Consider the following 15,318-nt stretch of genomic DNA (forward strand, 5'->3'; position numbering starts at 1 on the left):
TAAAAAAAAACTGTTCTTCAAACAAACAAAAAATCATCACCTGAACCAAGATTACAGAAAAGATTTCTGTAATCTTGGAAAAAGAAAGACAAGAAAATTCAATTGTGATTTATTCAAAACAAATCTTATTTTTGTTTGCCGAAGCATAAAAAAAACTGTTTTTTTTTTAAATCATCTCCTAAACCACGATTATAGAAAAGAATTCTGTAATCTTGGAAAAAGAAAGACAAGAAAATTCAATTGTGCTTTATTTAAAACAAATCTTATTTTTATTTGCCGAAGCATAAAAGAACTGTTCTTCAAACAAAATAAATCATTATCTAAACCAAAATTACAGAAAAGATTTCGTGAAAGTATTCATTGACAATATAATATGCTCGTATTATACTTGAGTATCACTTGATGTCACATGATATCATAATCACTTGATATTATTTCCACTCGCCTTAGGTTTAATGTACCTCTATACTTTTCTTTGAAAAACTGCTTTAGTGAAAAAAAAAATCGGGTAATAATTTATTGACATAGTCAATTTTTATTGCTTAAGAAAAGGAATATTTGTTAAGCTTTCTCGGTTTTTCTTTTTCAGAATCAAGATTCCTATTTATTAGTATTTATGCTGGCTTCCTATTTATGCTGCTATTTAGACAACTTGAATAGCTTACAGGCCTTGCCCCAAGGACTGCGAGGGACCGTGTCATCCCCAGATATATAGTTATTGGGCCTTTTAACTATTCTGAACAAAATGGACGTCTGAAAATTTTGATCGGATGTCTTTGGACGGCAGCAAATTGGGTGTGGGAGGGGAAGTGGTTGCCCTCCAATCACTTTTGACCTATAAATAGGTCATCAATACTTTCAATTTCTAGTCGAACGAGAGTCCTCCGAAGTCTCTACGACAACTCCTTCCAAATGAAGCGAAAAAAGGCCTGATATAAAAATAGCTATTGAGCCTATATTACCCTTTACATTGGTGACCTAATTTAAGATTGTTTGTGACCTAATTTAAGTCACAACACTGAAAAATCTGAGCACTTATCACCTAACTTGAATTCCCAGATGACCCTTTTTGATTATGATTTTTACGTGTGTGCACAAATGTACTGATACTTTCAAGTGGGTTGGGATCAACACTTGTAAATCGTTATCTTTATTTAAAATACGACCATTAGCTGATAATAAAAATAAGCTAAAAATAAAGTACGCTGAAATTGTCTGAAACCCTGGAAGAAAAATAAACCGTTCGTTTGGCTAGTTCTGTTCCTGTTTGCAGATAGTTTTTGTTCTGTAACGTTGCAGCAGGTGTTTATAGTTCGTCTCCCCCCCGCGATACCAGAGATGCAAATGCTATTATAATGCCAAGTCTTGCTATACCTGCCGAGCAGAAACACCAATAGTAACACTGTGGGGGGTTTTCGGCACTCCTACCATTATAAGCTGTTGCACGTGACAAGGTTTCAATCTTTAAATACCAAGGACACCAAAAATTAAACTAATTCTTTAAATTGGTTATGTGCAAACTTACACAGCCATATACGTCTTAAAAATTTAAAAAAAAACGGGAATTCAATTCTTCATACAGAGGATGCTCAATTTGTAATTTAATTTTCTTTACAAGCGCCAGCCAATTTTAAAACTAAAAACGTGTTTTAAAAATCAGCAGAACATGAACAAAAAATCATATCATCGTGGAGCTCTAGAAAGTGCTACTTTCTTGATCGCAGTAGAAGAAGAAAAACGCAGCCATTAATCGGCAGCAAATTTGGTAGAAATTCAGGGATTGGTTGAATAAAACGTACACTAATTCTAACATCTTGTCAGTAAATAGCAATTTGTTTGTTTGTTTATATAATAAAAATAATTTGTTTGTTTTTAAAATTATTCAACGCTTTACATTACTAGTCGTTGATTAACCTATAAGAGCATCTTTTTGGGAAAAAAAATTATCCTATTTGTACATTTATCTTTTACAAGAATTTATTCAAAAGTATCATTTTTGTTGAATAACTTGTATCACACATTTTGCAAACATCAAATTTATTGTTTCACTTTAGAAACCAATGAAAGTAATATCACAAATTCAAATGTAACACAAACAGGTTCAAGTCCCCCCAGGCTAGCGGTAGATACAAGACAAACAACTAATATCCCAAGGAGGATAAATATTAAATATTGCGTAATGGAAATCTCAAGAAATGTCTTTGAATAATTTTATTTACTGGATTCTACAACAACGTTGAATTTTTAGTGCGAAAAGCATTATCGAATTAACCGAATTAGTTTTCGCATATTGTTTTTCACGATTCGGTTTGGAAACACTAATGAAAGTTTTTCCGCTCGAAAACTGACCTTCATTACTCTATAGCAACCAGAAGAAAAATCACAGAAAAATCCTGGTTTTAAGGGATCGATAGACATAAGATAAAGCCAGGTGGCAAAAATTGTTGTCCTTGATACTTTAAAGAAAACATTTATGTTGCTTTGGGTATTAACTACCCTTTTCTCCAGGCAATCACCGAAGCGCACTAGTTCTTCTGTTTTTCTTTTCTTTTCATGTACAAGTTTTGGTGGTAATTCACTTCTTAACAGGTAAAGTGGGTTAGTAACTAAATCATTAGTGTCATGGCACAGTTTACTTTTCTTCGGTGCTCACTTCCATTACTCAAAATATAAAATATACAACATATATAAAAACTTAAATTTTGAAACTTGCACTTCTAAACTATCAACTCCAGCTAAACCTAACCCACTCTCACAAATCACCAGAGAACAAACAGTTGTAAATAATTGGTCGAAAAGACCTTCCTTGGAACAATCAGCAGAAGGCTCTAATGCATAATCCCACAAGAGGGAGACGGATGCACGAATGGCTTACAAATGGTTTCTGTAGGTAATATAGTAAGGTGTGTATCAACGTGTTTGGCTTGTCACCTTGAAAAACAGTGACACCAGGAGCTACTAATACTTGAATACTTACCAAGTAAAGGAGAAGTAGCCCATATGCCAAAGACCTGGGAAGCGAATGATGGCAGCCCAATGTCCTCTTGAGTAGTTATAGCTGCAAGAACTTCTGCAGTAGTAGTTTTTAAACCTTCCAAAACATCTACACAAACACAGCTCGAGTCCTGTAGATAGATGCACACTCGAAAGACTGGATCACTTCCTAAATATTAAAGCCAATTAATAAGCTAAGAAATCATCAAAGAGGTAAGGAATTCCTATTTTTCTTTTTAACTAGAGCATCTCTTCAGATTAGTAATATGTGAAGCCAACAGTACTACATTATGATTCAGATCAATAGTACCGTGTTAGATGAACAATTAGACGTGTCTAAACGAAATCAAACAGTTCGTGGTAACGAACTGTAGTAAGGAGCGACCCGGCTCAATAGTAAACAACTAAAAAAAATGGAATTTTGATACTAATAGCTACATCAAAAGAATCGCATTTTAATGCTGATTTAAAATATATACGTTTCATCAAGTTTAGTCTAACCCATCAAAAGTTACGAGCCTGATAAAATTTGCCTTAGTTTACGAAACAGGGGGAAACACCCCCTAAAAGTCATAGAATCTTAACAAAAATCACACCATCAGATTCAGCGTATCAGAGTACTACAGTAGAAGTTTCAAGCTCCTATATACAAAAATGTGGAATTTTGCATTTTTTGCCAAAAGACAGATCACGGATACGTGTTTATTTGTTTGTGTTTTTTGTTCTTTTGTTTTTTTGCCCGAAGGTGGATCGTATTGACCCAGCGGTCCTAGAATGTTTCGAGAGGGCTCATTCTAACGGAAATGAAAAGTTCTAGTGCCCTTTTTAAGTGACCGAAAATTGGAGGGTATCTAGGCCCCCTCCCACCCTAAATTTACAACGTTTACAATTGTTAAAGATTGCACATTTTCGCGTGACTTATTTGTTCAGAGAGCATGAGGAATCTCTGCTTGTAAATGAAGAGGACACACATCTGGGATGTTACTTAATGACGATGCACACGTGGATGTTACGTAATCCTTCAAGAGATTTTTTCTAAAGGATATCATTTTTCTTCAAGGCAATTTTTTCTTCAATGCTGTTTTTTCTTCGTCGAGAAATTTTCTTCTGGATTTTTTCCTGAGGGAACCTTTACATTCCAAAGATTTTTGTCCCCTTTAGGAATCGAAAGAACTTTTCCCCCAAGGCAACTGTGCGCTAGACAGCTGAAGCAAGAAACTAATGACCTAACTTTGACTCAGGGAATACCTTCTGCGTGATAGCCTATTCCACGCACGGAGAATTCCCTGCAAGCTTTCTAGAATGATTAAATGGATCGCAAGTTTCCATCTCTTTCCATATGAGAGAGCACAAGCATCGCAATGCTATTGATTTTTGATGTATTAAGCACACCTGCATGTTACATTGTAACAGTTAAAATCTTGGTATTTGCAAAATCCGATTTTGAATGAGCCTGAAGTATTCTGCTTTATGCAGCAGAAGCCTCATTATTTCTGAGAGGTTTTGATGAAAATGCCTCGTTTTTTGGAGCCAAGGCTATGCATATTAACGTGACCATGACAATATGCGACTGGCCCACCCTAGAAACCAATTTCAGGTAAAACGGTTGTAATGGAGGTAAATTTAAGTCAAATTAAGAGATATTTCTGGGAGGTCTTAATGAAAATGTCTCGCTTCCATTGCTTTATTAGACGCACCTGCCTGTTACATTGTATAAATTTAAATCTTGGTATTAGCAAAATCACTTTTGAATTAGCCGTAAGTATGACGTTTTATTTAGCAGAAGTCTAATTACTAGCATCAGTAATAATAAGAAAAATTGTCAACTTTACAATACATTTTTCTCGCTAGTAAACGAAATATGCAAACGAAGAAAAAAGAGACACTTTATGCATTCGGTTATTTCTGAGAAGTTTTAATGAAAATACCACTTTTCTTTGAGTCAAGCCTATGCACATTCACGCCACCGTGACAAGATGTGGCTGGCCCACCCCCAGCAATCAATTCCAGTGATGGAGGAGGGATGTTTGTTATTAGATGTAAATTCAAGTCATATTAAGGGATATTTCTGAGAGGTCTTAATAAAAATACCTTACTTCTATTGCTTTATTAGGCGCACCTGCCTGTTACATAGTATTAATTTAAATCCTGGTATAAGCAAAATCACATTTTGAATGAGCAGTAAGTATTACGCTTTATGCAGCAGAAGGCTCATTACTTACAACAGTAATAATGAGGGAAAATGTCAGCTTCAGAATACGTTTTCTCGTTAGAAAGTAAACACGCAAACGAAGAAAAAAGACAATTTTTTGCATTGGGGTTATTTCTGAGATATTCTAATGAAAATGCCATGTTTCTTTGAGGCAAGACTATGCATATTCACGCCACAGTGACAATATGTGGCTGGCCTACCCTAGAAATTAATTCCAGGGTGAGGGGTGTTGTTATTAGAGGTAAATTTAAGTCATATTGAGAGATATTTCCGAGATGTCATAATGAAAATTCCTCGTTTCTTTAAATGTTGGTATTAGCAAAATCACACTTCGAATGATCCGTAAGTATTACGAATTATGCAGCAGAAGCCCCATTACCTACAATAGTAATAATAAGATAAAATGTCAACTTCACAATACATTTTCTCGTTAGTTAATAAAACACGCAAACGAAGAAAAAAAAGGCATTTTCTTGCATTTGGTTATTTCTGAAAGGTTTTAATGAAAATAACACGTTTCTTTGAGTATAGACAATCAGTATTCACTCCACCGTGACAATATGTGGCAGGCACGTGACATACTCGTGATACATATTATTATTTCTAAGGTATTTTTCTGATATTTTTATGATATCATCTTTCACATCCATCAGTTCGTGTTTTCCCAAGCCACCCTCTCGTGATACATCATGTCAATTCATCCTACCGTGGCACACTATGCCTGACCCATGACATCCCTGTGATACATATTATCATTCCTATGACATTCTCAGACATTTTCTTGATGAAAATTATGCTTTATATCCATTGATTCATGTTTTCAAAAGACATCCTCAACTTAATGCCCCCATGGCAATTCACGCCATCATGACAATATGTGGCTGGCCCCATAGCATCTCCGTGATACACAATATCATTCCTAAGGCATTTTGAGATATTCTCTTGATAGAAATTATGCTTTAGATAGATTGGTTCGTGTTTTCACAAGCCACCACCAACGTGACCCCACATGTCAATTCACGAGATGATAGGCCCAAGGCATCCCCGAGAGACATAATATCATTCCTAAGGAATTTTCTGACATTTTCTCGATAAAAATTATGCTTTCAATCCATTGGTTCGTGTTTTTTCAATTCATCCCCTCCCCCTCGTGATACACCATGTCAATTCACGCCATCACAACAATATGTGTCTACAAAATGGCGTCCCTGTGATGCATATTATCATTCCTATGGCACTCTCAGCCTTTCGTTTATTCCACGATTTTTTTATTCGACTGCCCCCAGGTACTTCATGGCTGGTCATCGCCGATAGCTAGTTTATTGTGCGTTTTCGATTAGTATCATTTGTACATTGGAGGGACACACTCACTTCTTACTTTAGTAGGGGAAGATGACATGCTCGGAGAAAATTTGTACACATAATAAAGTTATCGTTGCGCTGAATGAACTATGAAACAAGTACTAGTGGTGACGCTATTGGGAATGTATGCGTAAGTTTTGTTGACAGTGAGAGAATAGATTCCTTTGGACTCCCAAATAAATGCAACATTAATGATGGTGGATAAGCGAGAGTAACATTTCCAGAGATGATAGCACGCAAAGAGAATGCAAACATCAAACTATTAGATAATGCCGAGGGCCAACTTCTTGCTAATACTTCTGGTAACATGTTACCCGTTGATAGATCCTATTGCTATCTTTTTGGTATTATCATTCAAATGAAAGCAAGGTGAAAAACAAATGCCAATTGCTGCACCAATGTTATAATGAATATCTTACTTATTGTGTCGATACTGCAATCTATGTAAAAATAATGTGGTAATAGACAATGAAATTAAAAGTAAAATAAAAAAGGCATTGGCAGACAATATAACGACGAACTATAAAGATGTATTGATGAAAATCAAAGCAGCTGCAAACGTAACTAGTATAAAATTGAAAAATGTGATACGTAACCATTTTAATTATGACTTCTCTAAGTTTCGTAAGCACTGCAAGTTTTTACATATTTGTCGTGATTTTGTTTTAGGTATTTTGCATGTCCAATAAGTGCAGTTTTGATTATGTTGACCTTAGTTCTGTTTTAGCTTACATTGACAAATCGTGTTGTTTTGTTCATGTATCAACAGTGGCAGAGGATAGGTTTAAAATAAAACCTTTTTAGGGCGACACCGAAAGCATTCGCGAACCGCTCCTCCCTTGGGTCGTGTTCCAGTCGACTTCCAGTCTTATCCAACTGCATACCGGACGCAGAGCAGCATATCCAAGGAATCCATTCCTCGAGTCTTCTCCGTCCCAGGAACTTACGCGTACTCGGTCGACCCAACCCCTCAGATCACGTAATCCTATTTGGAATATTTCCAAACCTCCTCTGACTCATATCCTTCCCAAAAGTCCACATCCCATATACACAAATCCTCTCTGTCAATCCAAAAATTTGTTAACTAGACACCCTTTCAGATACCCTCTACCTTACTTTCCTTTTCTAGCATCATTTTGCCCTACCATCCCCCCTTTTGTACACTCCCAATTTTACTTCTTCTCGTATAACCAGGAAACCTTATCCCCATTCACTGCACTTTATTCCCCGTGCGTGCCCTACCAATGCGACTCTGGTTTGACAGTTCTTACACGCAAAAACTATCCTGTGATAAATAGTCCACCTCAAAAATTATCCGCACCATCCCACACACCAAAATTAGAACCCTTCCAAAGAACTACTGAAACTCAACCAGATTGGAATCAAACTGAAACCAGATTGATGTTATAAATGTTATAGAAGTTTAGTCTCATGACCAAAGGTCTCTTCGTGTGTCAAACCATTCAGATTTTGTTAAGCTCGGTCCTTTGAATCGCCCACTTGGGAAAAAAGGTGATGGAGTTATGTTTTTTACAAAATGCAACCTTTTCCCTAAGAATATTCCTGTTCCTAATTTACCTGAGAGTAATGAAGCACTTTGGCAAAGCATTAGACCTAGAGTACTCCACATCCCTACAACAGCAGTGCAATAGCTGTCTTCTATTAATCGAAATTCTTCTATTGTCTTCTATTGATCCAAAAGTCTGTCCAGCATTTGCAGACCAGCACTGATTTTGTTATCTCTAAGTACCCAAAAGCTGGACTTTTTCAGGTTGTTGGCGCCAATAAACTTACAATAAATTCAATTTGATCCTCTCTAAGAGTTAAGCAAATAGTTAAAATACCAACAACTAGGGGAAATACCTCCTTAGATATCCTTCTAAATGATATGAATAATTTTCTGCAGCCCACCCCCCTCATCTTTGCCTCCATTGGACGGGAGTTATAATTTAACTCTCATCTAGTCCCCCTCTTTTAATTTTAAGAATTCATTCGCAGTAACTTATGGCTCTTAGCACACCCTTCAAAATGCTGGTCTTTTTTCTCTTGTAATGTGGCTGCACATTTACAACTTGCATGATATTGATGAACAAATCACTACCTTTCACAAATATTTAAACGATAAATATCTCATTTCTTTCCTGAAAAAAGTGCTCCAGTGACAAAGCACTCATTAGTCAACCCATAAAAGCACTTAAGTAGAAAAAATTGAATCTTTTCGGAAATGGTAAGCGGAATGAAGCTAACAAAATAAGAAAGACAATTAAAAAGAGAATACGTATATATGGCCCAATCCTACTGAAGGAATAAGGTTAAAGAATTGTCTACCAATAAACCAAACAATTGATATTTTCAGGTTAAAAAGTTGTGTGGTAGAAGTCTAGACCAGCTTGATTTCAACCTACCTGAAATCTACCTTTCCCACCTGCTTCCTCCTCCATATCTTCGCCTGAGATCCAAAGAGGAATTGTGAAACTACAAACCTCTGATTAGTGCTTTCAGTGACTTCCTTTCAGAGCTCTTGTCTACCAATACCCACGAATTTTGAAACAGGGTTTCATAGTTCCCTTGAAAAAGAAAGACGGAAACCCTGGTTTTAAAGGTGTTCGTCCTATTTCACTCACTCCTACATTTTCTAAACTATATGAAGGATTCCTTGCAGATTGACCGATAGCAAAAATTCCACCTCCTACTGACCTGAAAACGATTCGGGAACGTCAAGCCCACTTCTACTTCCCATTACCTTGTTTTTCTTATTGACTCAATTGGGAAAATTTTTGAAAAACATAATTGATGGCTAAATTTTATTTCTATTGACCTTTAAAAAACATTTGACCTTGTTAAGCACGATACTTTAGTTGTGAAACTTGTAACTGATTTCAATATTGATTCTTTCCTGGTTATATTGGTAGCCTCCTTTTATCAAAAGATCATAAGTGGTCAAATATCAGAATCATTATTCCAGTCCCTTCCCTGTCCATAATGGAGTACTTAAAGGTACTCTCCTAGGTCCCCTCCTTGTTTATGTCGTGATAAATAGCTTCGCTAAGGAATTCCCAGACAAATGGAAATTTGTGGATCACCTAACGGCTGTTAAAACCTAAAATTGAAACTTAGTAAGCATCCGTATGAGCATCCTCAATGATATTGCAGATGACACAGCGGACTTAGACATGAGAGTAATCCCCTCTAAATCTATGATAGTGACAATATGTTTCCCTAGACCCTCACCCCTTTCCCTCAACCCTATCCCTCAAGATACTTCTGCGTCCTCATTTAAATTATTTGGGTTTCAATTTCCTCCAATTTAAAGTGGGATATCCACGTTAAAGATATTGTCAATAGAGCAAATACGTCCATGTCTCTCCTTAAGCTCTTGAATAAATTTAATATCCCGCCATCCCATCCTTTAAGAATCTATTATTCCTTTGTCCCACCATATCTTGAATACGCCTGTCCAATTTGGCATCCTGGCGCATCCCGTGATGAATCAGCAAAAATTAAATCCATTCAGAAAAAAAACCTGAGAATAATTTTTAAAGAAGCAAAGGTACCATACCCGCCCCTTCTAAAAAGGCAAAGCTGAAAACTCTTGTGTATATGAAAGGAACGTTGTGCCTCCGTTTTGAAAAAAATGCTATAATAAACCTTCGCATGGAAAACATTTTCCACAAAAACATTTCCCATCCAGACACCGCCTGTCACGTACTGTTTCTGAACTCGTTCCCATTTTGTCCCCCATCCGTTGCTTTACCTCTACATATGAAAAAACCATTGTCCGCTTTATTACTGATAAAATAAATCCTAGTTTTCCTTTTTTTTTCTTCGGTACTGGTGACACCCAAGTTTTATGTTCGTTTGATTCTTTTGTTCCCTCCCCTTTTTATATATTCTCTTTTAGACCTCTTTAACACAGATTGTATTTCACTTTTTTATTTTTTACCCTTTTTAACTTTCTGACATTTTGCCACTTAATATTTTTGACAGATGAATGGTTTTGCCATTCTGATATTGCCGTTTTTGGTAAAAATTTTCCAGATGTTTATGATTTTTTATATTTTTGGTTTTATGAATCCGAAATCCGATTTCTGTTCTTCGGGGCTTGTGATGGAAACTTTTTGAAATAAATACATTATCTAATCGAGAGCTTAACAACAGATACAGATGATGAACCCAATAATATCAATGATGAAATGTGTGATGAGGTTGTTGTAGAAACAATGTTAGAACATGTGTATGACCCCAAAATGGGATAAGCACCACATAAAGAGAAAACATAATTAAAACGTAACCGCGGGCACGGTTACTGAATCAAAACGAACCTAGCTTATGAACAGTTAACGCAATGTACCCTAGGTGCAAAAATTAGGTTTACTGTAGGTACCAAGGTTGCGGCAGGATGGCTGCAGGTACCCCGGGAGTGGCAATATGGCTGCACTTAGTGTAGTAAAAAATATCGCTACCTATGAATGTGAATGAAAAGATGATAGCAACAGAGATTATAATATGAAGCTGTTTATCTGCTGACAGCTATACAATCTAAATATTTCCTGACACAGACAAATCCATAAAACTCCTGTACATTTTCTCCATGTGAAGACTGGTACTTTAAAACGAAAAACTAGTCTTCTTTCTTAATTTTTCCGAACAGATTTATAATGTACTTCTTCTACCTGGCTTCATACATATCTTCTCGCTTGAAAGCATTGAACAGTCCCCTGTTATGTAACAACCAAAGAGAACATTTGCATAAGTAAACAAACCCTATTAGGCCTCAACAACCTGCATCCATTTGCATGAGTAAACAAACCATATTGCACAACACAGGTGTACTATACCGTTACATAACAATAACATCTGCTGGCTGTCGTCAGAATGGTGGGATATGAAAATTAATCTTGGTCCAATATTTACATGTCAAGATGACGTAATCTCGCGTGACTTGTTTTGGTTCCGGGGGCCTTTATAATCCTCCAAAACAAGTTTTGAAGGTCAATGACCCGTGCCTTGATAGATGTTATGATTCACATGCATCAGTATGGAAAATGAGTTTGTGTAAACACTGATTTATTACAGTCATTATAACGTTCGGTATATTTGACTCAGAATATATCAGACTGAAACATTCCTTGTGTGGTGTCATTTTTGAAGCAGTATTCCTATTGTTAGATGAACAATGTTTTGAACTTTATAGCTAAAAGTGGAATCTCAACTACAATATATTGAAGTATAATAAAAACGATGGTGTGCAAAAATAAATTTTATAAACCAAAAAGGCTTTTATGATAAAATCATAAGACCATGCATAGAAAATGGTCAAGAAAAGAAAAGTACAAGAGGATATTCCAAAAATATTCAGTCTTTCAGTGTGCAAGCTCTTTATGTTAAGGGAAACGTCCCAGCCGATAAACTCTTAATAGTGGAATGTGACAAACACATTCAATTATTCAACTAGGAAGGTTCAGATGTGAGGAATACCTCCATTCAATTCATCGCCTCGAAGGTTAAGTTCGATATTTCGCGCAAAGAGTGCTTGAGAAGAAACCAGATAAGAAAATGCATCAGATATCCGACGGAGCAAACTTTTGCTCCTTCTATCAAAAAAGACTGAAAAAGTGGCAAAGGCTTAAGTAAATCAAACCTTCACCATTGGACAAAAATTAGCTAAGAGCCTGTATAAAGCTGTTTAAAACTGTTTAGCTGTATAAAACTGAGCGATGCTATAGTATGTGACCAGATGCTAAGGACGAAGCTATAAAATTAAGTAAACTCGATGTAAGTGTGTGTGGGTGGGTGGGTCTGTGAGTGTGCGTGTGTCTGCGTAAATTTTGGAAAAAATCCAGCTAACCTATCTAAGACTAGTAGATTCCCCTATGAGCCTGGCAGTACTAACTTTGTCTCTGAAAATTCCTTTTCTTGCATCTCTGACTTTAGAATAAACATTCTAAACGTTGGAGTTGTTAGCGTAACCTAAAATTAATGGAAACACAACAAAGTAATGCAATAAAATATTTTTATTGAAATAATGGCCTGTGAAATAACATCATAAAAATGAATGCTTTGAATCCATGCCATAAAATACTTCATTATGTTTTCTCTTGACGTGGCGCTTATTCCAATTTGGGATCATACACGAGTTTTAACATTTCAGCTACAACTGCATCACACATTCTATCATTGGTATTATTGGGGTCATTGACTGAATCCGTTTATTACTGTTATTACTATTAACGTTTAGAGCTGCTTTATTTTTCATCACCACATCTTTCTATTCTTTTGTTATTCTGTCTGCCGACGCCCTTTTTGTTTTACTTGTGATTTCATTGTCTATTACCAGATTATTTTTACAGTAGCAGCAGCAGTTTTTAGCAGTAGGCCATTCCTTTTTCCCTTGCTTTCATTTGGACGCTAATACGAAATATATTTCCAATAGTGTTACCAGAAGTACTTGTTTCATAATTCTAATATTTCTCGTTGTGAGCATTCAACGCAAGGATAACTTTGTCATTTGCGAAAACTTTCTTGGGTATTTCAGCATTACCTTCAAAAAAAGATGTGTGTTTATCCTTCCATTGTAAAAATGATACTGGTCAAAAACGCACAATAAACTAGTTATTGTCGATGACAAGCCATAGAATACCAGGGAGGCAGCCGCATAAAAAATCCTGGAATCGGCGGAAAGGTTAAGAATGTCATAGGAATGATAATATGTATCACAGGGATGCTAAGGGGTAGGTATATATTGCCACAGTGAATTGAAATGATGTATTACGAAGGGGGTGGCTTGAGAAAACACGAAGCAATGGATTTAAGGCATACTTTTTGTCGAGAAAATATCTGAAAATATCTTAGGAATGATAATATGTATCACAGGGATGTCGAGGGCCAGCCACATTTTACCAGAATGGCGTGAACTGACATGGGGGAATCACGTTGAGGGTGGCTAGTGAAAACACAAATCAATATATTTAAATCATATTTTTACCAAGAAGATTTCTGAGAATGTCATAGGAATGATGATTTGAATCACAAGGATGTCACGGGCCAGGTAAATAGTATATTGGTGGGATGAATCGACATAGTGTATCACGAGAGGGTTGCTAGCGAAAACAAGAACTGACAGATGTAAAAGATGATTTTTAGCATGAAATAATCTAAGAAATGCATTAGGAATGATAATATGTATCACGGAAATGTCATGAGCCAGCAAAATATTGTCACGGTGGCGTGAATATGCATAGTCTTGGCTCAGAAACGTGGCATTTTCATTAAGACCTCTCAGAAATAACCGATTGCACGGTACTGTCTTTTTTACGGCCCACTCAAAATGTGATGTTACTAATGCCAACATTTAAAGAAACAAGTCGTTTTCATTAAGACCTCTCGGAAATATCTCTCAATATGACATAAATTTACCTCTAACACCAGCCCCCCTCCCTTTTGAGGAGGTTGCTATGATGGGCCAACCACATATTGTCCCGGTGGCGTGATTATGCATAGTCTTGGCTCATGAACGTTGCATTATCATTAAATCCTCTCAAAAATAACCGAATGCAAAAAAAGTGTCTGTTTTCTTCGTTTGCGTGTTTCACTTACTATCAAGAGAATGTACTGTGAAGTTGACATTTTTCTTATTAATACTGTTGTAAGTAATAATGCTTCTGCTGCATAAGCCGTAATACTTACGGGTCATTCAAAATGTAATTTTGCTAATATCAAGACTCAAAATAATACAATGTAAAAGGCAGGTGTGCTTAATACAGCAATAGAAACGAGGCATTTTCATTATACCTTCATAGAAATAACCGAATACAAAAATGTCTCTTTTTTCTTCGTTTGCGTGTTTCATTTCCTAGAGAGAAAACGTATTGTGAAGCTGATATGTTTTCGTTTTATTACTATTGAAGTAAGGAGGCTTCGGCTGCATAAAGCGTAATACTTAAGGCTCATTCAGAATGCTGTTTTGCTAATAGGAAGGTTCAAATTGATACAATGTAACAGGCAGGTGTGCTTAATAGATCAAAAACCAATAACATTGGAATGCTTGCGTGCTCTCATATGGAAAGGGTTGGAAACATGCGATCCATTTAATCGTTCTATAAAGCAGCAGGGAATTCTGCGAACGTGGAATAGTTTATCAGTAGAAGGTGTTCCCTGAGTCAAAACAACATCAATTGTTCCTTGGTCCAGCTGTCTAGCGCAAAGTTCCATTTGATAGAAATCTCTTTAGATTCCCAAAGAGGACACAAATGTTTGGAATATAAAGGTTCCCAGGGGAAAAAATATTGAAGATAAATGTCTCGATGAAGAAAAAGCATTGCAAAAAAAACACCTTGAAAAAAAAGAAATCCAGAAGAAAAAAATCTTGTAGTATTACGTAACACCCACGTCTTCATAGTCATTAAGTAAAACCCCACAGGTATGCCCTCCTCAGTTACAAGCAGGGATTACCTATGGACTCTGAAGGAACAAGTCACGCGAGAATGCGTCATCCTTAACACTGATAAACACTCCCTATTATGTAAGAATTGAAAAAATCTTGAAGAAAAACGTCTTGAGAAAAATGTCTTTAAAAGACGTCTTGAAATGTCTTGAAAAAGAGTCTAAAAAACGCCTTGATTGTTTTTGAATAAATCATTTCCTACGACGTCACGCCTACGATTGCATCTTAATTTGGCGGACCCTTAAGGTTTTTCCTGGTCCTCGCTGGTATTTAAACAATTAAAGAGAAAACACTCTCCATTATGAAA

At 36.2% G+C, this 15,318-nt stretch overlaps 1 protein-coding gene across 3 annotated transcripts in view; it reads right to left on the reverse strand.

The window, feature by feature from the left end:
* Window positions 1-15,318, reverse strand: part of LOC136029501 (FERM domain-containing protein 8-like) — a 71,591-nt gene that overhangs the window by 40,219 nt on the left and 16,054 nt on the right. For all 3 annotated transcript variants that reach the window (XM_065707946.1, XM_065707947.1, XM_065707945.1), the window contains exon 3: window positions 2,978-3,163. In XM_065707946.1, the coding sequence (XP_065564018.1) occupies window positions 2,978-3,163 (186 nt within the window). The remainder of the gene's footprint in view (window positions 1-2,977; window positions 3,164-15,318) is intronic.

Source organism: Artemia franciscana, chromosome 7 (genome assembly GCF_032884065.1).
Source record: "Artemia franciscana chromosome 7, ASM3288406v1, whole genome shotgun sequence".
Lineage (NCBI taxonomy): Eukaryota > Metazoa > Arthropoda > Branchiopoda > Anostraca > Artemiidae > Artemia > Artemia franciscana.